General features: G+C 45.8%; 1 protein-coding gene across 1 annotated transcript in view; it reads left to right on the top strand.

Annotated features, from left to right (window-relative positions):
* Positions 1-2,280: 2,280 nt before the first annotated feature.
* LOC121562382 (inactive carboxypeptidase-like protein X2) overlaps positions 2,281-27,141 on the top strand; it is a 41,430-nt gene continuing 16,569 nt past the window's right edge. The window contains exons 1-6 of the mRNA XM_045219610.1: positions 2,281-2,431; positions 2,791-2,987; positions 8,657-8,836; positions 17,492-17,789; positions 18,425-18,564; positions 24,750-24,849. Of these exons, the coding sequence (XP_045075545.1) occupies positions 2,281-2,431; positions 2,791-2,987; positions 8,657-8,836; positions 17,492-17,789; positions 18,425-18,564; positions 24,750-24,849 (1,066 nt within the window). The remainder of the gene's footprint in view (positions 2,432-2,790; positions 2,988-8,656; positions 8,837-17,491; positions 17,790-18,424; positions 18,565-24,749; positions 24,850-27,141) is intronic.

Raw genomic sequence — 27,141 nt, 5'->3', positions numbered from 1 at the left:
ACATGACAGAGTAATGCTGGACAGACACTACACTACACTACACTACACTACACTACACTACACTACACTACAAGTCATTTAGCAGACGCTCTTATCCAGAGCCACTTACAGGAGCAATTAGGGTTAAGTGCCTTGCTCAAGGGCACATTGACAGATTTTTCACCTAGTCGGCTCGGGGATTAGAACCAGCGATCTTTCGGTTACTGGCACAACGCTCTTAACCACTAAGCTACCTGCCGTCCCCCATTATATTATATGATAACACACACAACATGATCACACTTACTCCTCAGCCTGAAGTGTCCCCAATTGAGCCAGCGAATAGTTTGCTTTTCGCTTGGCGCCGACTGGTAAGAAGCCTCAGGAGTAACTTTAAGCGTCAGTTGTCAGAGCAGCTTACCGATCACTGCACCTGTACACAGCCTTTCTGAAATTAGCCCACCCAACTACCTCATCCCCATATTGTTATTTATTTTGCTCATTTGCACCCCAGTATCTCTATTTGCACATCATCTTTTGCACATCTATCATTCCAGTATTATACAAAATTGTAACTATTTAGCACTATGGCCTATTTATTACCTTACCTCCATAACTTACTACATTCGCACACACTGTACAGTGGGGAAAAAAAGTATTTAGTCAGCCACCAATTGTGCATGTTCTCCCACTTAAAAAGATGAGAGAGGCCTGTAATTTTCATCATAGGTACACGTCAACTATGACAGACAAATTGAGAAAAGAAAATCCAGAAAATCACATTGTAGGATTTTTATGAATTTATTTGCAAATTATGGTGGAAAATAATATTTGGTCACCTACAAAGAGGCAAGATTTCTGGCTCTCACAGACCTGTAACTTCTTCTTTAAGAGTCTCCTCTGTCCTCCACTCGTTACCTGTATTAATGGCACCTGTTTGAACTTGTTATCAGTATAAAAGACACCTGTCCACAACCTCAAACAGTCACACTCCAAACTCCACTATGGCCAAGACCAAAGAGCTGTCAAAGGACACCAGAAACAAAATTGTAGACCTGCACCAGGCTGGGAAGACTGAATCTGCAATAGGTAAGCAGCTTGGTTTGAAGAAATCAACTGTGGGAGCAATTATTAGGAAGTGGAAGACATACAAGACCACTGATAATCTCCCTCGATCTGGGGCTCCACGCAAGATCTCACCTCGTGGGGTCAAAATGATCACAAGAACGGTGAGCAAAAATCCCATAACCACACGGGGGGACCTAGTGAATAACCTGCAGAGAGCTGGGACCAAAGTAACAAAGCCTACCATCAGTAACACACTACGCCGCCAGGGACTCAAATCCTGCAGTGCAAGACGTGTCCCCCTGCTTAAGCCAGTACATGTCCAGGCCCGTCTGAAGTTTGCTAGAGTGCATTTGGATGATCCAGAAGAGGATTGGGAGAATGTCATATGGTCAGATGAAACCAAAATATAACTTTTTGGTCAAAACTCAACTCATCGTGTTTGGAGGACAAAGAATGCTGAGTTGCATCCAAAGAACACCATACCTACTGTGAAGCATGGGGGTGGAAACATCATGCTTTGGGGCTGTTTTTCTGCAAAGGGACCAGGATGACTGATCCGTGTAAAGGAAAGAATGAATGGGGCCATGTATCGTGATATTTTGAGTGAAAACCTCCTTCCATCAGCAAGGGCATTGAAGATGAAACGTGGCTGGGTCTTTCAGCATGGCAATGATCCCAAACACACCGCCCGGGCAACGAAGGAGTGGCTTCGTAAGAAGCATTTCAAGGTCCTGGAGTGGCCTAGCCAGTCTCCAGATCTCAACCCCATAGAAAATGTTTGGAGGGAGTTGAAAGGGGGTTTAATGAGATGTTCTCTACTGGCTCTACAGCTGATGAAGGTGGTTAATGAGATGTTCTCTACTGGCTCTACAGCTGATGAAGGTGGTTAATGAGATGTTCTCTACTGGCTTTACAGCTGATGAAGGTGGTTAATGAGATGTTCTCTACTGGCTCTACAGCTGATGAAGGTGGTTAATGAGATGTTCTCTACTGGCTCTACAGCTGATGAAGGTGGTTAATGAGATGTTCTCTACTGGCTCTACAGCTGATGAAGGTGGTTAATGAGATGTTCTCTACTGGCTCTACAGCTGATGAAGGGGGTTAATGAGATGTTCTCTACTGGCTCTACAGCTGATGAAGGTGGTTAATGAGATGTTCTCTACTGGCTCTACAGCTGATGAAGGTGGTTAATGAGATGTTCTCTGCTGGCTCTACAGCTGATGAAGGTGGTTAATGAGATGTTCTCTACTGGCTCTACAGCTGATGAAGGTGGTTAATGAGATGTGCCCCAACATCACAAGGATCTACAACATCGGCAGGAGCCACAGCGGACAGAAACTCTACGCCATCGAGATCTCAGACAACCCCGGAGAGCATGAACGAGGTAAGACCACAGAAAGGGTTCAGATCGGATCTTTACACTTGATTCATTCCTAGAAGTAAAGTTCTCTGGGTTCAAGTGGTTAGGTGAACATTGTTTTATTATCACATAACATGTTTCATCTTTTCATCGTACGCCTTTTCACATTTTGTTTAGTTGGCAAATCTTACCTCTCTCTCTCTGTGTCTCTCTCTCTCTCTCTGTGTCTCTCTCTCTCTCTCTCTCTCTCTCTCTCTCTCTCTCTGTCTCTCTCTGTCTCTCTCTCTCTCTCTCTCTCTCTCTGTCTCTCTCTATCTCTCTCTCTCTCTCTCTCTGTCTGTCTCTCTCTCTCTCCCTCTCTTCCTCCCTCCCTCCTCTCCCAGGTGAACCAGAGTTTCGCTACACGGCCGGTTCCCATGGTAACGAGGTGCTGGGCCGAGAGCTGCTCCTGCTGCTGATACAGTTCATGTGTCAGGAGTACCTGTCGGGTAACCCACGGATACGTCACCTGGTGCACGAGACCAGGATACACCTGCTCCCCTCCGTCAACCCCGACGGGTACGACAAAGCCTTTGAAGTGGTAGGTGTGTGAGTGTCCGAAAGACACAAACCCTACAGCTGATATTGCACCCTACCACCCCTCCCCTAATTGGAGTAAACTAATGGACAACAACACTTAGGCTTCTACTTCCTGCTTATACATACTATATACATTTTACGGACAGAATGTATTTTACAATAGTTAACTTTTGTTTATTTTTAATCCCATCCTTCAGCTACCCTCAACCTCTCCCATCTATCTCTGAAGACCATCCCGTTTTGATTTCTATTTGCCATATATTTTTATCTGTACTGTGATGTTTCACAAAGGTTCTGAACCTTTCTATTCTCATAGTTTCTGCAGATTGTAAATTGAAGATAAAATGTTTTGCTAAGAGTATTATTATATTATTGATTGATTGACTATGACTTTTCAGATCACCCAGTAGTGCTATCTGCAGGGTTAGCTCCAGGTAAATGGTGCAATTATTCAGCCATTCCTGAACCTGCGACCAAAAACAAGCTACATATGGACTGTACCAAAACAAATGATCTAATGATTCTGTCTCTTCGCAGGAAAATCTGCAGAGCTGGGATGGTTGTATCCCCCATATACAGTGGGGAGAACAAGTATTTGATACACTGCCGATTTTGCAGGTTTTCCTACTTACAAAGCATGTAGAGGTCTGTAATTTTTATCATAGGTACACTTCAACTGTGAGAGACGGAATCTAAAACAAAAACCCAGAAAATCACATTGTATGATTTTTAAGTAATTAATTTGCATTTTATTGCATGACATAAGTATTTGATACATCAGAAAAGCAGAACTTAATATTTGGTGCAGAAACCTTTGTTTGCAATTACAGAGATCATACGTTTCCTGTAGGTCTTGACCAGGTTTGCACACACTGCAGCAGGGATTTTGGCCCACTCCTCCATACAGACCTTCTCCAGATCCTTCAGGTTTCGGGGCTGTCGCTGGGCAATACGGACTTTCAGCTCCCTCCAAAGATGTTCTATTGGGTTCAGGTCTGGAGACTGGCTGGAAGACCCAGTCACGACCCATCTTCAATGCTCTTACTGAGGGAAGGAGATTGTTGGCCAAGATCTCGCGATACATGGCCCCATCCATCCTCCCCTCAATATGGTGCAGTCGCCCTGTCCCCTTTGCAGAAAAGCATCCCCAAAGAATGATGTTTCCACCTCCATGCTTCACGGTTGGGATGGTGTTCTTGGGGTTGTACTCATCCTTCTTCTTCCTCCAAACACGGCGAGTGGAGTTTAGACCAAAAAGCTCTATTTTTGTCTCATCAGAACACATGACCTTCTCCCATTCCTCCTCTGGATCATCCAGATGGCCATTGGCAAACTTCAGACGGGCCTGGACATGCGCTGGCTTGAGCAGGGGGACCTTGCGTGCGCTGCAGGATTTTTTATCCATGACGGCGTAGTGTGTTACTAATGGTTTTCTTTGAGACTGTGGTCCCAGCTCTATTCAGGTCATTGACCAGGTCCTGGCGTGTAGTTCTGGGCTGATCCCTCACCTTCCTCATGATCATTGATGCCCCACGAGGTGAGATCTTGCATGGAGCCCCAGACCGAGGGTGATTGACTGTCATCTTGAACTTCTTCCATTTTCTAATAATTGCGCCAACAGTTGTTGCCTTCTCACCAAGCTGCTTGCCTATTGTCCTGTAGCCCATCCCAGCCTTGTGCAGGTCTACAATTTTATCCCTGATGTCCTTACACAGCTCTCTGGTCTTGGCCATTGTGGAGAGGTTGGAGTCTGTTTGATTGAGTGTGTGGACAGGTGTCTTTATACAGGTAATGAGTTCAAACAGGTGCAGTTAATACAGGTAATGAGTGGAGAACAGGAGGGCTTCTTAAAGAAAAACGAACAGGTCTGTGAGAGCCGTAATTCTTACTGGTTGGTAGGTGATCAAATACTTATGCCATGCAATAAAATGCAAATTAATTACTTAAAAATCATACAATGTGATTTTCTGGATTTTTGTTGAAGTGTACCTATGATAAAAATTACAGACCTCTACATGCTTTGTAAGTAGGAATACCTGCAAAATCGGCAGTGTATCAAATACTTGTTCTCCCCACTGTATATAACATTCTATTGGTTGCAATAATTTTGTATAATAATTTGAAATTGAAAAATTCTATGTTTTGAATCCGGCGTCTTTTTGTGTATCAGTTCATAAACCATGTGCCATGGAATCGGTACATCGAAAATCTCTTCCCGACTATTTTGCAATGTATATTGCACAGCTGTCCATTTTTTGGTCCATAAATGAAACTGGTATACATTTTTATTAATCACAATTTTCTTTAACCAATTATGTTATTTAATGCAGGGCCGACAGACAAGTTCCTTACTTTTACCCCCTTCCACTTTCCTCTTCCATTTTTGCAATAATGCTGCAATTAGTTGGTTGTAATTTTGGGTAGAGCAGACATTTCCATATATTTCTGTTAGCTGCATGTGTGACATAACTCCACCAGTCCTATTTATGATATAATTTACAAAGATTATAAATACGTTTTTTAATCCAAAAATATATTAATTTTTTTATCAATTAGTATATTTGAGTTTAACCATAATATTTGTTTTTATTATTTGTTCTGTGTTTTCTGGTGGATTAAACTGAAATTGTAACCAACTTTCTATGGCTTGCTTTAAAAATAGTGATATTTTGGAGATTTCATTTTCAAATAACCAAAAGTGAGAGGTTGTAATCTGAATAAAGGGAAAAAGGCCATTCTTGAACATGGGGTGAGACATTCTTGCTAATTTGCTAGAGAACCAGTTTGGATTTAAATATAACTTTTGTATGACTGAAGCTTTTAGTGATAGGTCTAACGCTTTAATATTTAAACATTTCTGCCCTCCAAATTCATATTCATTATATAAATAGGCCCGTTTAATTTTGTCTGGCTTGCCTTTCTAAATAAAATTGAATATTTTTTGCTCATATAATTTTAAAAAACAAGTCGCTAGGTGTGGACAAGACCATAAGCAAATAGGTAAACTGAGATATGACTAAAGAGTTAATCAGGGTGATCTTTTCACAAATTGACAGGTATTATCCTTTCCATGGTAGCAAGATCTTATCTATTTTTGCTAACTTTCTATTAAAATGTGTTGTAGTGAGATCATTTATTTAATTTGGGATATGTATTCCGAGTATATCCACATCACCATCAGAGCATTTTATTGGTAAACTACATGGTAATAAATAGATATGCCGATAGTGGACAACCTTGTTTCACTCCTCTTGACAGTTTAAAAGTCTGAGTATATCCACATAACCATCAGAGCATTTTATTGGTTCAACTATAGTCTTTCTCTCTCTTTGAGTAAACTACTCATCACATTTTATGCACTGCAGTGCTAGCTACAGTGCCTTGCAAAAGTATTCATCCCCCTTGGCATTTTTCCTAGTTTGTTGCATTACAACCTGTCATTTAAATGGATTCTTATTTGGATTTCATGTAATGGACATACACAAAATAGCCCAAATTGGTGAAGTAAAACAAATGTAAAAAAACTTAATATTTTTTTTTTTACTTATTTCAAAAAATTCAAAAAAATTAATAATGGAAAAGTGGTGCGTGCATATGTATTCACCCCCTTTGCTATGAAGCCCCTAAATAAGATCTGGTGCAACCAATTACCTTCAGAAGTCACATAGTTAGTTAAATAAAGTCCACCTGAGTGCAATCTAAGTACCACATGATCTCAGTATATATACACTTGTTCTGAAAGGACCCAGAGTCTGAAACACCACTAAGCAACGGGCACCACCAAGCAAGCGGCACCATGAAGACCAAGGAGCTCTCCAAACAGGTCAGGGACAAAATTATGGAGAAGTACAGATCAGGGTTGGGTTATAAAAAAAATATCAGAAACTTTGAACATCCCACGGAGCATCATTAAATCCATTATTTAAAAAATGGAAAGAATATGGCACCACAACAAACCTGCCAAGAGAGGGCCGCCCACCAAAACTCACTGACCAGGCAAGGAGGGCATTAACCAGAGAGGCAACAAAGAGACCAAAGATAACTGTCACGGTTTCGGCCGAGGTGGCCCCTCCTCCTTGTTCGGGCAGGCTTCGGCGGTCGTCGTCTCCGGAGTACTAGCTGCCACCGTTCGATGTTTCATGTTTGATTGGTTTTGTCTGTTTGTCACACCTGTTTAGTGTTTAGTCTCATTAGGCACCCTATTTAGTTCCTTGTGTTAGTTTAGGTGTTGTGAGTAATTGTTTTACTGTCGTGTGGTAGTTTTGGTCCGCTGTATTTTGTTCTCTCTTTATTTCGTGTTGATTTAGAGAGTCCTGCACTTTGTGCACACTTACTTTGTTCAGTTTAGTGTGCGTTTATTTCGCCTGTGGCCTGTGGCCATTGTTGGCGTGTTTCTACGGACTTCACTAAAGACCTTTGGATTTATATCTCTGTGTCCTGCGTGTGATTCCACATCCCACTACACTCCACTCTTGACAATAACCCTGTGTAGCTCAGTTGATAGAGCATGGTGCTTGCAACGCCAGGGTTGTGGGTTCGATTCCCACGGGGGGCCAGTATGAAAAAAATATATAAACAAATGTATGCACTCACTAACTGTAAGTTGCTCTGGATAAGAGTGTCTGTTAAATGACTAAAATGTAAAAATAACCCTGAAGGAGCTCCATAGCGGAGATTGGACTATCTGTCCATAGGACCACTTTAAGCCGTACACTCCACAGAGATGGGCTTTACGGAAGAGTGGCCAGAAAAAAAGCCATTGCTTAAAGAAAAAAAGAAGCAAACACTTTTGGTGTTTGCCAAAAGGCATGTGGAAGACTCCCCAAACATATGGAAGAAGGTACTCTGGTCAGATGAGACTAAAATTGAGCTTTTTGGCCATCAAGGAAAACGCTATGTCTGGCGCAAACCCAACACTTCTCATCACCCCAAGAACACCATCCCCACATTGAAGCATGGTGGTGGCAGCATCATGCTGTGGGGATGTTTTTAATCTGCAGGGACTGGGACACTGGTCAGAATTTAAGGAATGATGGATGGCGCTAAATACAGGGAAATTCTTTAGGAGAAACCTGTTTCAGTCTTCCAGAGATTTGAGACTGGGACGGAGGTTCTCCTTCCAGCAGGACAATGACCCTAAGCATACTGCTAAAGCAACACTCGAGTGGTTTAAGGGGAAACATTTAAATGTCTTGGAATGGCCTTGTCAAAGCTCAGACCTCAATCCAATTGAGAATCTGTGGTATGACTTAAAGATTGCTGTACACCAGCGGAACCCATCCGACTTGAAGGAGCTGGAGCAGTTTTGCCTTGAAGAATGGGCAAAACTCCCAGTGGCTAGATGTGCCAAGCTTATAGAGACATACCCCAAGATACTTTTAGCTGTAATTGCTGCAAAAGGTGGCTCTACAAAGTATTGACTTTGGGGCGGTGAATAGTTATGCACGCTCAAGTTTTCTGTTTTTTTTGTGACTATATTTAGTATAGTTTTATTTAAAAAGGACCACTTTTTTAATGTTTCATTATAATAATAAAAAAATGAAATTGACTGAGGAGGATGGTCCTCCCCTTCCTCCTCTGAGGAGCCTCCACTGAGTGATTCATTTAAAACCATGTCTTAATTACCTGCTCTCACGTGTCACCATGTGTCACTCTCCTGTTGTCCCTCAGGGTTCAGAGCTGAGTGGCTGGTCCCTGGGTCGGTGGAGTCAGGACGGAGTAGACATCCACCATAACTTCCCTGACCTCAACTCCATCCTGTGGGAGGCTGAAACAAAGAAATGGATCCCCAGAAAGATGCTCAACCACCATGTGCCCATCCCCGAATGGTACCAGTCCAAGAACTCCACGGTCAGTCAATGCCACACAAAATTCTGATGTGTTTGAAAGTCATTGATAGGGGAATCTCGGACATCCAGAACTAGAAAAGAGAAACTAGAAAAGATACTATCGAGACTAGCGAAGTCACCACCCCCCTTAACGAAAACTCGCAGCCAGATTCGGGCAAGTCTATGGGCCAAATGTCCCTTCCCCTTACTAAATTCGTAAGATGCGGGCACCTGTGAAATCGTGATTTGTCCAAATGATCATTTACGAAAAGACTGAGCACCGGAACAAAGTTCCTTGTTAGTCGTCGCATCCCACAGTTTGTTGACAGACGCTACGATACTATCCCATGTTACGCCCAAGAGAGATTATTGATAGGGTACTTCCCAATCCAACGGGTTCTGTTTGTAAACTGGTTGTAATAATGTCATTTAAACCAGCTTTGCCAGCTGAGAATTTGTTTGAAAGTCATTCGATAGGGTCCTTCTGGTTCTCATCCTGTCACAATGACTCCATGACAGATAGGGTACTTCTGGTTCTCATCCTGTCACAATGACTCCATGACAGATAGGGTACTTCTGGTTCTCATCCTGTCACAATGACTCCATGACAGATAGGGTCCTTCTGGTTCTCATCCTGTCACAACGACTCCATGACAGATAGGGTACTTCTGGTTCTCATCCTGTCACAATGACTCCAGACAGATAGGTACTTTTTTCCAACTCATAAGGGTACTTCTGGTTCTCATCCTGTCACAATGACTCATGACAGATAGGGTACTTCTGGTTTTCATCCTGTCACAATGACTCCATGACAGATGGGCTTTTTACTCCTTTTATCGAGATTCATAATTTTAGAGCCTCTCTGCTCATTTAAATGTACGATTCCCAGATAGTGATGGTATGTGATTTTATAAGAGTGTAATACACTCTCTGTGCAGAGCTGATTAGAGGTCTATTTAGGGGATAATTTGTGTCGTGATGAACTGAACACCCAGCTATGTGCTAATGTAGACCCTCGTGTCTATAATGAGCTCCGCCCTCAGTCCCAGTGTGTTGGCATTACTCACCTCCACCAATGACTCTGGGCTGGGAGGAGCCAGATCTGCCCCGGCTACACTGAGATGGGATTCACACCTGTGTCCAGGAAGCAGTGAATTGAACTGTCCTCATCTCCCTCTCTAGCCCTCCCTGACTCCCCGACTTCATTAAATGTGTTGACTGATTTCCAACCACCTATTTTTTCATATATCTGATTCCCACTTGAGGCCTTTTAATGCCACTCTACCCACCTATTGTCACGCCCTGACTTATGGGACTCTAGTATGTTGAGTCAGGGTGTGGATATCTATGTTAGTATTTCTATGTTTTCATTCTAAGTATTGTGTTTCTATGTTTGGCCGGGTGTGATTCCCAATCAGAGGCAGCTGTCGCTCGTTGTCTCTGATTGGGGATCATACTTTAGTAGCCTGTTACTTATCATTAGTTGTGGGATCTTGTTCCGTGTGGAGGCTTGTATTGTGTTCAGCCTGAGGACTTCACGTCACGTTGTTTTGTTGTTTTTGTTCGTGTGTTTATCGTTATAATAAACATGTATGCATTTCACGCTGCGCCTTGGTCCGACCCGTCCTTCAACGAACGTGACACCTATCCCTGAGTTACTGCTAATGCGTCCTATGGGCCCTGTTCAAACGTAATGAAATATAAGGAATAGGGTGCCATTTGGGACCAACCCACTGAGTTAATAGGCCAGGGTTTTGAGAGAGTATAAATGGGTTGTAAACAAAGCGAGATAGCCCTCACAGAAAGGCCAATTTGCTCCTCCATTTTGTATTTATCAGTCACATAATACCATGTTGCATGCAAATGTAAACACAAGCATCTGGATGTTAGTGTTCAATCAATCAATCAATTTTATTTTATATAGCCCTTCTTACATCAGCTAATATCTCGAAGTGCTGTACAGAAACCCAGCCTAAAACCCCAAACAGCTAGTAATGCAGGTGTAGAAGCACGGTGGCTAGGAAAAACTCCCTAGAAAGGCGAAAACCTAGGAAGAAACCTAGAGAGGAACCAGGCTATGAGGGGTGGCCAGTCCTCTTCTGGCTGTGCCGGGTGAAGATTATAACAGAACCATGCCAAGATGTTCAAAAATGTTCATAAGTGACAAGCATGGTCAAATAATAATCAGGAATAAATCTCAGTTGGCTTTTCATAGCCGATCATTAAGAGTTGAAAACAGCAGGTCTGGGACAGGTAGGGGTTCCATAACCGCAGGCAGAACAGTTGAAACTGGAATAGCAGCAAGGCCAGGCGGACTGGGGACAGCAAGGAGTCACCACGGCCGGTAGTCCCGACGTATGGTCCTAGGTGCTCAGGTCTCTCAGTTGGCTTTTCATAGCCGATCATTAAGAGTTGAAAACAGCAGGTCTGGGACAGGTAGGGGTTTCGTAACCGCAGGCAGAACAGTTGAAACTGGAATAGCAGCAAGGCCAGGCGGACTGGGGACAGCAAGGTGTCATCATGCCCGGTAGTCCTGACGTATGGTCCTAGGGCTCAGGTTCTCAGAGAGAAAGAGAGAACGAGAGAATTAGAGAGAGCATACTTAAATTCACACAGGACACTGGATAAGACAGGAGAAGTACTCCAGGTATAACCAACTAACCCCAGCCCCCGACACATAAACTACTGCAGCATAAATACTGGAGGCTGAGACAGGAGCGGTCCGGAGACACTGTGGCCCCATCCGAAGAAACCCCGGACAGGGCCAAACAGGAAGGATATAACCCCACCCACTCTGCCAAAGCACAGCCCCCGCACCACTAGAGGGATATCCTCAACCACCAACTTACAATCCTGAGACAAGGCCGAGTATAGCCCACAGAGGTCTCCACCACAGCACAAACCAAGGGGGGCGCCAACCCAGACAGGAAGATCACGTCAGTAACTCAACCCACTCAAGTGACGCACCCCTCCCAGGGACGGCATGAAAGAGCACCAGCAAGCCAGTGACCCAGCCCCTGCAACAGGGTTAGAGGCAGAGAACCCCAGTGGAGAGGGGAACCGGCCCGGCAGAGACAGCAAGGGCTGTTCATTGCTCCAGAGCCTTTCCGTTCACCTTCACACTCCTGGGCCAGACTACACTCAATCATATGACCTACTGAAGAGATAAGTCTTCAGTAAAGACTTAAAGGTTGAGACCGAGTCTGCGCTCTCTCACATGGGTAGGCAGACTGTTCCATAAAAATGGAGATCTATAGGAGAAAGCCCTGCCTCCCGCTGTTTGCTTAGAAATTCTAGGGACAATTAGGAGGCCTGCGTCTTGTGACCGTAGCGTACGTATTGGTATGTACGGCAGGACCAACTCGGAAAGATAGGTAGGAGCAAGCCCATGTAACGCTTTATAGGTTAACAGTAAAACCTTGAAATCAGCCCTTGCCTTAACAGGAAGCCAGTGTAGGGAAGCTAGCACTGGAGTAATATGATCAAATTTCTTGGTTCTAGTCAGGATTCTAGCAGCCGTATTTAGCACTAACTGAAGTTTATTTAGTGCTTTATCCGGGTAGCCGGAAAATAGAGCATTGCAGTAGTCTAACCTAGAAGTAACAAATGCATGGATTAATTTTTTCTGCATCATTTTTGGACAGAAAATTTCAGATTTTTGCAATGTTACGTAGATGGAAAAAAGCTGTCCTTGAAACAGTCTTGATATGTTCGTCAAAAGAGAGATCAGGGTCAAGAGTAACGCCGAGGTCCTTCACAGTTTTATTTGAGACGACTTTACAACCATCAAGATGAATTGTCAGATTTAACAGAAGATCTCTTTGTTTCTTGGGACCTAGAACAAGCATCTCTGTTTTGTCCGAGTTTAAAAGTAAAAAGTTTTCAGCCATCCACTTCCTTATGTCTGAAACACAGGCTTCTAGCGAGGGCAATTTTGGGGGCTTCACCATGTTTCATTGAAATGTACAGCTGTGTGTCATCCGCATAGCAGTGAAAGTTAACATTATGTTTTCGAATAACATCCCCAAGAGGTAAAATATATAGTGAAAACAATAGTGGTCCTAAAACGGAACCTTGAGGAACACCGAAATGTACAGTTGATTTGTCGGAGGACAGACCATTCACAGAGACAAACTGATATCTTTCCGACAGGTAAGATCTAAACCAGGCCAGAACTTGTCCGTGTAGACCAATTTGGGTTTCCAGTCTCTCCAAAAGAATGTGGTGATCGATGGTGTCAAAGGCAGCACTAAGGTCTAGTAGCACGAGGACAGATGCAGAGCCTCGGTCTGACGCCATTAAAAGGTCATTTACCACCTTCACAAGTGCAGTCTCAGTGCTATGATGGGGTCTAAAACCAGACTGAAGCATTTCGTACACATTGTTTGTCTTCAGAAAGGCAGTGAGTTGCTGCGCAACAGCTTTTTCTAAAATTTTTGAGAGGAATGGAAGATTCGATATAGGCCGATAGTTTTTTATATTTTCCGGGTCAAGGTTTGGCTTTTTCAAGAGAGGCTTTATCACTGCCACTTTTAGTGAGTTTGGTACACATCCGGTGGATAGAGAGCTGTTTATTATGTTCAACATAGGAGGGCCAAGCACAGGAAGCAGCTCCTTCAGCAGTTTAGTAGGAATAGGATCCAGTATGCAGCTTGAAGGTTTAGAGGCCATGATTATTTTCATCATTGTGTCAAGAGATATAGTACTAAAACACTTAAGTGTCTCTCCCGATCCCAGGCCCTCGCAGAGTCTGTGCAGATCCAGGACAGCTAAGCCCTGGAGGAATACGCAGATTCAAAGAGGAGTCCGTAATTTGCTTTCTAATGGTCATGATCTTTTTCTCAAAGAAGTTCATTAATTTATTACTGCTGAAGTGAAAGCCATCCTCTCTTGGGGAATGCTGCTTTTTAGTTAGCTTTGCAACAGTATCAAAAAGAAATTTTGGATTATTCTTATTTTCCTCGATTAAGTTGGAAAAGTAGGATGATCGAGCAGCAGTGAGGGCTCTTCGGTACTGCACGGTACTGTCTTTCCAAGCTAGTCGGAAGACTTCCAGTTTGGTGTGGCGCCATTTCCGTTCCAATTTCCTGGAAGCTTGCTTCAAAGCTCGGGTATTTTCTGTATACCAGGGAGCTAGTTTCTTATGACAAATGTTTTTCGTTTTTAGGGGTGCAACTGCATCTAGGGTATTGCGCAAGGTTAAATTGAGTTCCTCAGTTAAGTGGTTAACTGATTTTTGTCCTCTGACGTCCTTGGGTAGGCAGAAGGAGTCTGGAAGGGCATCAAGGAATTTTTGTGTTGTCTGAGAATTTATAGCACGACTTTTGATGCTCCTTGGTTGGGGTCTGAGCAGATTATTTGTTGCGATTGCAAACGTAATAAAATGGTGGTCCGATAGTCCAGGATTTTGTGGAAAAACATTAAGATCTACAACATTTATTCCATGGGACAAAACTAGGTCCAGAGTATGACTGTGGCAGTGAGTAGGTCCAGAGACATGTTGGACAAAACCCACTGAGTCGATGATGGCTCCGAAAGACTTTTGGAGTGGGTCTGTGGACTTCTCCATGTGAATATTAAAATCACCAAAAATTAGAATATGATCTGCTATGACTACAAGGTCTGATAGGAATTCAGGAAACTCAGAGAGGAACGCTGTATATGGCCCAGGAGGCCTGTAAACAGTAGCTATAAAAAGTGATTGAGTAGGCTGCATAGATTTCATGACTAGAAGCTCAAAAGATGAAAACGCCATTTTTTTTTGTAAATTGAAATTTGCTATCGTAAATGTTAGCAACACCTCCGCCTCTGCGGGATGCACGGGAATATGGTCACTAGTGTAACCAGGAGGTGAGGCCTCATTTAACACAGCAAATTCATCAGGCTTAAGCCATGTTTCAGTCAGGCCAATCACATCAAGATTATGATCAGTGATTAGTTCATTGACTATGACTGCCTTTGAAGTGAGGGATCTAACATTAAGTAACCCTATTTTGAGATGTGAGGTATCACGATCTCTTTCAATAATGGCAGGAATGGAGGAGGTCTTTATCCTAATAAGATTGCTAGGGTGAACACCGCCATGTTTAGTTTTGCCCAACCTAGGTCGAGGCACAGACACAGTCTCAATGGGTATGGCTGAGCTGACTACACTGACTATGCTATTGGCAGACTCCACTAAGCTGGCAGGTTGGCTAACAGCCTGCTGCCTGGCCTGCACCCTATTTCACTGTGGGGCTAGAGGAGTTAGAGCCCTATCTATGTTGGTAGATAAGAGGAGAGCACCCCTCCAGCTAGGATGGAGTCCGTCACTCCTCAGCAGGTCAGGCTTGGTCCTGTTTGTGGGTGAGTCCCAGAAAGAGGGCCAATTATCCACAAATGTTATCTTTTGGGAGGGGCAGAAAACAGTTTTCAACCAGCGATTGAGTGCTGAGACTCTGCTGTAGAGCTCGTCACTTCCCCTAACTGGGAGGGGGCCAGAGACAATTACTCGATGCCGACACATCTTTCTAGCTGATTTACAAGCTGAAGCTATGTTGCACTTGGTGACCTCTGACTGTTTCATCCTAACATCGTTGGTGCCGACGTGGATAACAATATCTCTATACTCTCTACACTCGCCAGTTTTAGCTTTAGCCAGCACCATCTTTAGATTAGCCTTAACGTCGGTAGCCCTGCCCCCTGGTAAACAGTGTATGATCGCTGGGTGATTCGTTTTAAGTCTAATACTGCGGGTAATGGAGTCGCCAATGACTAGGGTTTTCAATTTGTCAGAGCTAATGGTGGGAGCCTTCGAGCGTCTCAGACCCCGTAACGGGAGGAGTAGAGACAAGAGAAGACTCAGACTCAGACTCCGACTCGCTACATAATGGGGAAAACCGGTTGAAGGTTTCTGTCGGCTGAATGAGCGACACCGGTTGAGCATTCCAACAGTATTTCCCTCCAGAAGCCATGAGAAAGTTGTCCGCTGCGGGGACTGTGCGGGGGATTTATACTAACGTTACTGTCTGTACTTACTGGTGGCACAGACGCTGTTTCTTCCTTTCCTACACTGAAATTACCCTTGCCTAACGATTGCGTCTGAAGCTGGGCTTGTAGCACAGCTATTCTCGCCGTAAGGCGATCGTTCTCCTGTATATTATGAGTACAGCGACTGCAATTAGAAGACATCATGTTAATGTTACTACTTAGCTTCGGCTGTTGAAGATGTTGACGAACCATGTCCAGATAAAGCGTCCGAGTGAAAAAAGTTGAATAAGGGAAAAAAGTTGCGATGGAAAAAAGGAAAATAAAGTAAAATTGGCAGCTAAAACGCACAGGAAAATGACTCTTCTGTCTCGGGATAAAACGTCCGGGGTGAAAAAGTTTAACGAAAAAAGATGAGTGAGGACAAAACTAAAAAGTTGGTAAATTTGTTGAACACAGAGATTGATTAAACGTTTATTAAAAGTAAAACGTGAATAGTTTGGCAGGTAGCCAAGTAGCAACAAACAGCACAGCAGCACGGAGACAATGCGGAAGCGAGACGGAAGTCACAAGTGTTCCTGTGTGTAAATAAATACCAAGTAAATAAGTACGTTTTAGTAAATAAATACCAATGGGATGGTACTTATTTGGAGTCTTTTATTGTCCGAGCGCAGATGCACCTTGTACAGATGTCAGTGGAGTAAACAAATGAAGTGTATACCTAACTAGTCACGTACCACCTTGATGTATTTGTTTGTCTGTTTCTGTCCCCTGATATTCCATGACACAATGGAATTATTTCCAGAGGATACCATTTAATCAGTTTTAAGTCCTATGGTATTGAGGTGACACCAACTCACTGTCCTCCCCACTCACTCTTCCCAACACCCCCTGTTAGTTTCCCAAACACTCATAACCATGGTAACAGGTCACACAATACAGTCAACAATAACCATGGTAACAGGTGACACAATACAGACAACCATAACCATGGTAACAGGTGGCACAATACAGTCAAACATAACTGTGGTAACAGGTGGCACAATACAGACAACCATAACCATGGTAACAGGTGGCACAATACAGTCAACCATAACCATGGTAACAGGTTGCACAATACAGTCAACCATAACCATGGTAACAGATGCCATAATACAGTCAACCATAACCATGGTAACCGGTAGAACAATACAGACAACCATAACCATGGTAACAGGTGGCACAATACAGTCAACCATAACCATGGTAACATGTGGCACAATACAGTCAACTATAACCATGTTAACAGGTGGCACAATACAGTCAACCATAACCATGGTAACAGGTGGCCCAATACAGTCAACCATAACCATGGTAACAGGTGGCACAATACAGTCAACCATAACCATGTTAACAGGTGGCACAATACAGTCAACCATAACCATGGTAACAGGTGGCCCAATACAGTCAACCGTAACCATGGTAACAGGCGGCCCAATACAGTCAGACTAAAAGTTGTATGAGGCTGATACTCCTCTCCTTTCCTCTCCGATTCTCTTCTCTTCTCGTCTTCCTCTCTCCCCTCCTCTCCCGCCTTCCCTTCCCCTCTCTCCTCTTCTCCCATCTCCTCTCCCTCTTCCTCCTCTCCTCCCTCTCCTCTCTCCTCTCTCCTCCCTCTCCTCCTTCTCTCCTCTCTCCTCTCTCCTCTCTCTTCTCCGTCTCCTCTCCTCAGGTAGCAGCAGAGACGCGTGCGCTGGTCTCCTGGATGGAGAAGATCCCGTTCGTCCTGGGTGGTAACCTCCAGGGAGGGGAGTTGGTGGTGACCTTCCCCTATGACAGGACCCGTTCCCAGGGTGTAGCCAGGGAGCAGACCCCCACCCCAGACGACCATGTCTTCCGCTGGCTCGCCTTCTCCTACGCATCCACCCACCGCCTGATGACCGACGCCAGCCGACGCGTCTGCCACACCGAGGACTTTGCCAAGGAGGATGGCACCATCAACGGGGCATCCTGGCACACCGCAGCAGGGAGTTAGTGTTGCTGTTTTCCCATTCAGTTCAATTCAATTCAATTCAGTTAAATTCAATTCAGTTCAATTAATTTCAGTTCAGTTCAATTCAATTCAGTTCAATTCATTTCATTTCAGTTCAATTCCGTTAAATTCATTTCAGTTCATTTCAATTCAGTTCAATTCATTTCAATTCAGTTCAGTTCAGTTCAGTTCAATTCATTTCATTTCAGTTCAATTCATTTAAATTCAGTTCAATTCATTTCAGTTCAATTCAATTCAATTCAGTTCAATTCCTTTCATGACTAGGCTTGATCTGTTCTAGCAGTATTTCTTAGCTTACCCTTTTTAACTTCTCAGGGGGCTTAGTTATATTAGGTATCCGTCTGAGGTGTACACATCTGCATATTCACTTTAGCCACAGGCTGTTTGAATGTTTTTTCTGTGGGTTTCTTTGTAATGTTGTAATATAATGTGCAAAACTTACCAAAGAAAACAAGACAAAAACATGTGGAACCTCCAATCTGCCACCACAGACCAGTACCAGAGTAGCTCTTCATTTCAACACATGACTGAGAAAATAAAATATCAGCTGATGTCTCTTGATTTGGCAGTTGGCCAACAGATAAATGACTCGTCTGTGTGCTGTGTTGGCAGGTATGAATGATTTCAGCTACTTGCACACCAACTGCTTTGAGCTGTCGATGTACGTGGGCTGTGACAAATTCCCCCATGAGAGCGAGCTGGCGGAGGAGTGGGAAAACAACCGGGAATCTCTGCTCGTCTTCATGGAGCAGGTACAGAGTGCTGAGTACAGAGAGAGTACAGAGAGAGTGCAGAGTGCATAGAGAGTGAAGAGAGAGCACAGTACAGAGAGAGTCTAGAGTACAGAGAGAGAGCACAGAGAGAGTGCAGAGTGCATAGAGAGTGAAGAGAGAGCGCAGAGTACAGAGAGTGTGCAGAGGACAGAGCAGAGTACATAGAAAGTCTAGAGTACAGAGAGAGAGCACAGTACAGAGAGAGTGCAGAGTACATAGTACAGAGAGAGTGCAGAGTGCAAAGAGGGTGCAGAGTACAGAGAGGGTGCAGAGTGCAGCGAGAGTGCAGAGTACAGAGAGAGTCTAGAGTACAGAGAGAGAGCACAGTACAGAGAGAGTGCAGAGTACATAGTACAGAGAGAGTGCAGAGTGCAAAGAGGGTGCAGAGTACAGAGAGGGTGCAGAGTACAGAGAGGGTGCAGAGTACAGAGAGGGTGCAGAGTACAGAGAGGGTGCAGAGTGCAGAGAGGGTGCAGAGTGCAGAGAGGGTGCAGAGTACAGAGAGGGTGCAGAGTACAGAGTGCAGAGAGGGTGCAGAGTGCAGAGAGGGTGCAGAGTGCAGAGAGGGTGCAGAGTACAGAGCACAGAGAGTGCAGAGCGCATAGTACAGAAAGAGTGCAGAGCGCAGAACGCAGAGAGGGTGCAGAGTACATAGTGCAGAGAAGGTGCAGAGTACAGAGTGCAGAGATGGTGTAGAGTACAGAGTACAGAGATAGTGCATAGTGCAGAGAGTACAGAGAGAGTGCAGAGTGCAGAGAGAGTACAGAGTGCAGAGTGAGTACAGAATATAGAGAGAGTGTAGTGCAGAGAGAGTACAGAGTACAGAGAGAGTGCAGAGTACATAGTACAGAGAGAGTGCAGAGTGCAAAGAGGGTGCAGAGTACAGAGAGGGTGCAGAGTACAGAGAGGGTGCAGAGTGCAGAGAGGATGCAGAGTACAGAGAGGATGCAGAGTACAGAGAGGGTGCAGAGTGCAGAGAGGGTGCAGAGTACAGAGAGGGTGCAGAGTACAGAGTACAGAGTGCAGAGAGGGTGCAGAGTGCAGAGAGGGTGCAGAGTGCAGAGAGGGTGCAGAGTGCAGAGAGAGTACAGAGACACACAGCCCCTGCAAATCACACACACATGCATACAGTGCATTCGGAAACTATTCAGACCCCTTTACTTTTTCCACATGTTGTTACGTTACAGCATTATTCTAAAATGGATTAAAAAAGAATAATAATCATCAATCTACACAAAATACCCCATAATGACAAAGCGAAAACAGGTTTTTAGAAATAGGTGGTCTATAGTCCTTTATTCACTAGACTGTATGGGGAGAGATACAGCCCCCTGGGGATCTACTGGCACTAGACTGTATGGGGAGAGATACAGCCCCCTGGGGATCTACTGGCACTAGACTGTATGGGGAGAGATACAGCCCCCTGGGGATCTACTGGCACTAGACTGTATGGGGAGAGATACAGCCCCCTGGGGATCTACTGGCACTAGACTGTATGGGGAGAGATACAGCCCCCTGAGGATCCACTGGCACTAGACTGTATGGGGAGAGATACAGCCCCCTGGGGATCTACTGGCACTAGACTGTATGGGGAGAGATACAGCCCCCTGGGGATCTACTGGCACTAGACTGTATGGGGAGAGATACAGCCCCCTGGGGATCTACTGGCACTAGACTGTATGGGGAGAGATACAGCCCCCTGGGGATCTACTGGCACTAGACTGTATGGGGAGAGATACAGCCCCCTGAGGATCCACTGGCACTAGACTGTATGGGGAGAGATACAGCCCCCTGGGGATCCACTGGCACTAGACTGTATGGGGAGAGATACAGCCCCCTGGGGATCTACTGGCACTAGACTGTATGGGGAGAGATACAGCCCCCTGGGGATCTACTGGCACTAGACTGTATGGGGAGAGATACAGCCCCCTGGGGATCTACTGTCACTAGACTGTATGGGGAGAGATACAGCCCCCTGGGGATCTACTGGCACTAGACTGTATAGGGAGAGATACAGCCCCCTGGGGATCTACTGGCACTAGACTGTATGGGGAGAGATACAGCCCCTGGGGGATCTACTGGCACTAGACTGTATGGGGAGAGATACAGCCCCCTGGGGATCTACTGGCACTAGACTGTATGGGGAGAGATACAGCCCCTGAGGATCTACTGGCACTAGACTGTATGGGGAGAGATACAGCCCCCTGGGGATCTACTGGCACTAGACTGTATGGGGAGAGATACAGCCCCCTGGGGATCTACTGGCACTAGACTGTATGGGGAGAGATACAGCCCCTGAGGATCTACTGGCACTAGACTGTATGGGGAGAGATACAGCCCCTGAGGATCTACTGGCACTAGACTGTATGGGGAGAGATACAGCCCCCCTGGGGATCTACTGGCACTAGACTGTATGGGGAGAGATACAGCCCCCTGGGGATCTACTGGCACTAGACTGTATGGGGAGAGATACAGCCCCCTGGGGATCTACTGGCACTAGACTGTATGGGGAGAGATACAGCCCCTGGGGATCTACTGGCACTAGACTGTATGGGGAGAGATACAGCCCCCTGGGGATCTACTGGCACTAGACTGTATGGGGAGAGATACAGCCCCCCTGGGGATCTACTGGCACTAGACTGTATGGGGAGAGATACAGCCCCCTGGGGATCTACTGGCACTAGACTGTATGGGGAGAGATACAGCCCCTGGGGATCTACTGGCACTAGACTGTATGGGGAGAGATACAGCCCCCTGAGGATCCACTGGCACTAGACTGTATGGGGAGAGATACAGCCCCCCTGGGGATCCACTGGCACTAGACTGTATGGGGAGAGATACAGCCCCCTGGGGATCTACTGGCACTAGACTGTATGGGGAGAGATACAGCCCCCTGGGGATCTACTGGCACTAGACTGTATGGGGAGAGATACAGCCCCCTGGGGATCTACTGGCACTAGACTGTATGGGGAGAGATACAGCCCCCTGGGGATCTACTGGCACTAGACTGTATAGGGAGAGATACAGCCCCCTGGGGATCTACTGGCACTAGACTGTATGGGGAGAGATACAGCCCCCTGGGGATCTACTGGCACTAGACTGTATGGGGAGAGATACAGCCCCCTGGGGATCTACTGGCACTAGACTGTATGGGGGAGAGATACAGCCCCTGAGGATCTACTGGCACTAGACTGTATGGGGAGAGATACAGCCCCCTGGGGATCTACTGGCACTAGACTGTATGGGGAGAGATACAGCCCCCTGGGGATCTACTGGCACTAGACTGTATGGGGAGAGATACAGCCCCCTGGGGATCTACTGGCACTAGACTGTATGGGGAGAGATACAGCCCCCTGGGGATCTACTGGCACTAGACTGTATGGGGAGAGATACAGCCCCCTGATGATCTACTGGCACTAGACTGTATGGGGAGAGATACAGCCCCCTGGGGATCTACTGGCACTAGACTGTATAGGGAGAGATACAGCCCCCTGGGGATCTACTGGCACTAGACTGTATAGGGAGAGATACAGCCCCCTGGGGATCTACTGGCACTAGACTGTATGGGGAGAGATACAGCCCCCTGGGGATCTACTGGCACTAGACTGTATGGGGAGAGATACAGCCCCCTGGGGATCTACTGGCACTAGACTGTATGGGGAGAGATACAGCCCCCTGGGGATCTACTGGCACTAGACTGTATGGGGAGAGATACAGCCCCCTGGGGATCTACTGTCACTAGACTGTATGGGGAGAGATACAGCCCCCTGGGGATCTACTGGCACTAGACTGTATGGGGAGAGATACAGCCCCCTGGGGATCTACTGGCACTAGACTGTATGGGGAGAGATACAGCCCCCTGGGGATCTACTGGCACTAGACTGTATGGGGAGAGATACAGCCCCCTGGGGATCTACTGGCACTAGACTGTATGGGGAGAGATACAGCCCCCTGGGGATCTACTGGCACTAGACTGTATGGGGAGAGATACAGCCCCCTGGGGATCTACTGGCACTAGACTGTATGGGGAGAGATACAGCCCCCTGGGGATCTACTGGCACTAGACTGTATGGGGAGAGATACAGCCCCCCTGGGGATCTACTGGCACTAGACTGTATGGGGAGAGATACAGCCCCCTGGGGATCCACTGGCACTAGACTGTATGGGGAGAGATACAGCCCCCTGGGGATCCACTGGCACTAGACTGTATGGGGAGAGATACAGCCCCCTGGGGATCTACTGGCACTAGACTGTATGGGGAGAGATACAGCCCCCTGGGGATCTACTGGCACTAGACTGTATGGGGAGAGATACAGCCCCCTGGGGATCTACTGGCACTAGACTGTATGGGGAGAGATACAGCCCCCCTGGGGATCTACTGGCACTAGACTGTATAGGAGAGATACAGCCCCCTGGGGATCTACTGGCACTAGACTGTATGGGGAGAGATACAGCCCCCTGGGGATCTACTGGCACTAGACTGTATAGGGGAGATACAGCCCCCTGGGGATCTACTGGCACTAGACTGTATGGGGAGAGATACAGCCCCCTGGGGATCTACTGGCACTAGACTGTATGGGGAGAGATACAGCCCCCTGGGGATCTACTGGCACTAGACTGTATGGGGAGAGTACAGCCCCCTGGGGATCTACTGGCACTAGACTGTATGGGGAGAGATACAGCCCCCTGGGGATCTACTGGCACTAGACTGTATGGGGAGAGATACAGCCCCCTGGGGATCTACTGGCACTAGACTGTATGGGGAGAGATACAGCCCCCTGGGGATCTACTGGCACTAGACTGTATGGGGAGAGATACAGCCCCCTGGGGATCCACTGGCACTAGACTGTATGGGGAGAGATACAGCCCCCTGGGGATCTACTGGCACTAGACTGTATGGGGAGAGATACAGCCCCCTGGGGATCTACTGGCACTAGACTGTATGGGGAGAGATACAGCCCCCTGGGGATCTACTGGCACTAGACTGTATGGGGAGAGATACAGCCCCCTGGGGATCTACTGGCACTAGACTGTATGGGGAGAGATACAGCCCCTGGGGATCTACTGGCACTAGACTGTATGGGGAGAGATACAGCCCCCTGGGGATCTACTGGCACTAGACTGTATGGGGAGAGATACAGCCCCCTGGGGATCTACTGGCACTAGACTGTATGGGGAGAGATACAGCCCCCTGGGGATCTACTGGCACTAGACTGTATGGGGAGAGATACAGCCCCCTGGGGATCTACTGGCACTAGACTGTATGGGGAGAGATACAGCCCCCTGGGGATCTACTGGCACTAGACTGTATGGGGAGAGATACAGCCCCCTGGGGATCTACTGGCACTAGACTGTATGGGGAGAGATACAGCCCCCTGGGGATCTACTGGCACTAGACTGTATGGGGAGAGATACAGCCCCCTGGGGATCTACTGGCACTAGACTGTATGGGGAGAGATACAGCCCCCTGGGGATCTACTGGCACTAGACTGTATGGGGAGAGATACAGCCCCCTGGGGATCTACTGGCACTAGACTGTATGGGGAGAGATACAGCCCCCTGGGGATCTACTGGCACTAGACTGTATGGGGAGAGATACAGCCCCCTGGGGATCTACTGGCACTAGACTGTATGGGGAGAGATACAGCCCCCTGGGGATCTACTGGCACTAGACTGTATGGGGAGAGATACAGCCCCCTGGGGATCTACTGGCACTAGACTGTATGGGGAGAGATACAGCCCCCTGGGGATCTACTGGCACTAGACTGTATGGGGAGAGATACAGCCCCCTGGGGATCTACTGGCACTAGACTGTATGGGGAGAGATACAGCCCCCTGGGGATCTACTGGCACTAGACTGTATGGGGAGAGATACAGCCCCCTGGGGATGTATTATATTTCTGATTTATCAGGCTAATATCTGAATGTGTATATTATATTATTTAAATATTTATATCAAGGACCACATAGAAAATACTAGTTTGTATATTTTCATGTGTCATACTCTGGTTGTCTTGTACTCTTAAATACTGTAGAACTTGTTTTACCCAAAATAAAATCAATCAATATAATCAAATTAATATTATATATGATACATTCCATATTATTATTATTATATATTATACAGTCAGTTGATCTTTGACCTCTGGCCTTTTCATGCACAGGTGCATCGTGGGATCAAAGGCGTTGTCCGGGACATGCAGGGGCGGGGCATAGCCAACGCCATCATCCAGGTGGAGGGTATTGGCCATGACATCAGAACAGGTAGAGATACATACTAAGGAGAGATTTATTAAAGTATACTCCGTGTTGGTCGTTCCGTCTCTATGGATCTGACATTACTTCACCAAACCCAGGTATTATAGTCCAAGAGACTACTGCGGTAGGTGACATGGTCAGTGTGGATTAACAACCTTGAACAATCAACGGGCGGCAGGTAGCTTAGTGGTTAAGAGCGTTGTGCCAGTAACCGAAAGGTCGCTGGTTCTAATCCCAGAGGTGACGATGTTCCCTTGAGCAAGGCACTTAACCCTAATTGCTCTGGATAAGAGCGTCTGGCTAAATGACTAAAGTGTAATACATAGGCTATAGTTTTTTCTTCCTATAATCCATAATTAGCATTCTATAGAAAACTTCATTAGCAGAGAGATTGTATAATGGACAATATTATATAATAATTCTGACAGGGAACCAAATAGACAAATTGAACATGGTAATTAGATAAGCAACATGTCTGGCATATAATTAATGAATATAATTAACGCTGCAAAAGTAAGAACTTCTTCCAGCCAAAGACAATGATGTTGGATCATTTAAAACTCTCCCAGAAACTGATCATGCTTGTATTTCATGCTTGACAAAGTAAATCCACAGCAGAAAATAGCTACCGTTTTATAAGGCAAGAGGTTAATATATTTTACTACACAGTCGATACCTGCCTGCAAGACATGATGACACAAGCACCTTGTCCTATTTGCCTTGTATTTTATCATTCATACGTGTGGCTGAGTTTATATTCTGCGGTCAAAGCAGTGAGGCAGAAGAGTTGCTTCAGGGTTTGATGAAATTCCCATGACTCTTCCCTTCAGCTTCATTCCACAGTGTGAGTCTCACACACACATATGTACACACGCGCACGCAAGCACGCACACACACACACACACACACATATGTACACGCACGCAAGCACGCACACACACACACACATATGTACACACGCGCACGCAAGCACACACACGCACACACACACACATATGTACACACGCGCACGCAAGCACACACACGCACGCACACACACGCACACACACACGCAATGATTACATCAAGCTTGTGACTCCTCCTTGTGGTCCTCTGTAGCTCAGCTGGTAGAGCACGGCGCTTGTAACGCCAAGGTAGTGGGTTCGATATCCGGGACCACCCATACACAAAAAAAAAAAAAAAAATGTATGCACGCATGACTGTAAGTCGCTTTGGATAAAAGCGTCTGCTAAATGGCATATTATTATTGTTGGATGCATTTGCTGTTTGTTTTTGGTTGTGTTTCAGATTATTTTGTGCCCAATAGAAATGAATGTTAAATAACGTATCGTGTCATTTTGGAGTCATTTTTATTGTAATTAAGAATATAATATGTTTCTAAACGCTTCTGCATTCATGTGGATGATACCATGGTTACAGATCATCCTAAATGAATCGTGAATAATGATGAGTGAGAAAGTTACAGAGGCATAAATATCATACATTTTACATTTACGTCATTTAGCAGATGCTCTTATCCAGAGCGACTTACAGTTAGTGAGTGCATACATATTTTTTATTTTATTTTTCATACTGGCCCCCCCGTGGGAATCGAACCCACAACCCTGGCGTTGCAAACGCCATGCTCTACTAACTCAGCTACATCCCTGCCGGCCATTCCCTCCCCTACCCTGGATGACGATGGGCCGATTGTCGCCGCCCATACCCCCCCAAAAAAATGCTAACCTCCCTTGTTATTGTAGTGGTGAGAGGTTAGCATGTTTTAGGGGTATGATATAAAATGCTAACCTCCCTTGTTATTGTAGTGGTGAGAGGTTAGCATGTTTTAGGGGTATGATATAAAATGCTAACCTCCATTGTTATTGTAGTGGTGAGAGGTTAGCATGTTTTAGGGGTATGATATAAAATGCTAACCTCCCTTGTTATTGTAGTGGTGAGAGGTTAGCATGTTTTAGGGGTATGATATAAAATGCTAACCTCCCTTGTTATTGTAGTGGTGAGAGGTTAGCATGTCTTGGGAGTATGATATTTGTGCGTCTTTTCTTTCTCACTCATTCACGATTCATTCAGGACTATCCATAGCCGTTGTTATTATTCCTGGAACCGACTGTACTGTCTGCAAGTCACTTTCCTTCAAGAGAATCCAGTTCGCTTTGCTGGAGGAAACATGTCCAGCAGCTCTTCTCAAAATAGTCTTATTTTTGACTGACACACTCACACTCATACTCACACTCACACACTCACACACACACACACACACACACAAACACACACACACAAACACACACACACACACAC

The sequence above is a fragment of the Coregonus clupeaformis genome, unplaced genomic scaffold, assembly GCF_020615455.1.
Source record: "Coregonus clupeaformis isolate EN_2021a unplaced genomic scaffold, ASM2061545v1 scaf2533, whole genome shotgun sequence".
Classification (NCBI taxonomy): Eukaryota; Metazoa; Chordata; class Actinopteri; order Salmoniformes; family Salmonidae; genus Coregonus; species Coregonus clupeaformis.
Note: the sequence above shows the minus strand (reverse complement) of the source record. Positions and strands in the feature narration are given on the sequence as shown.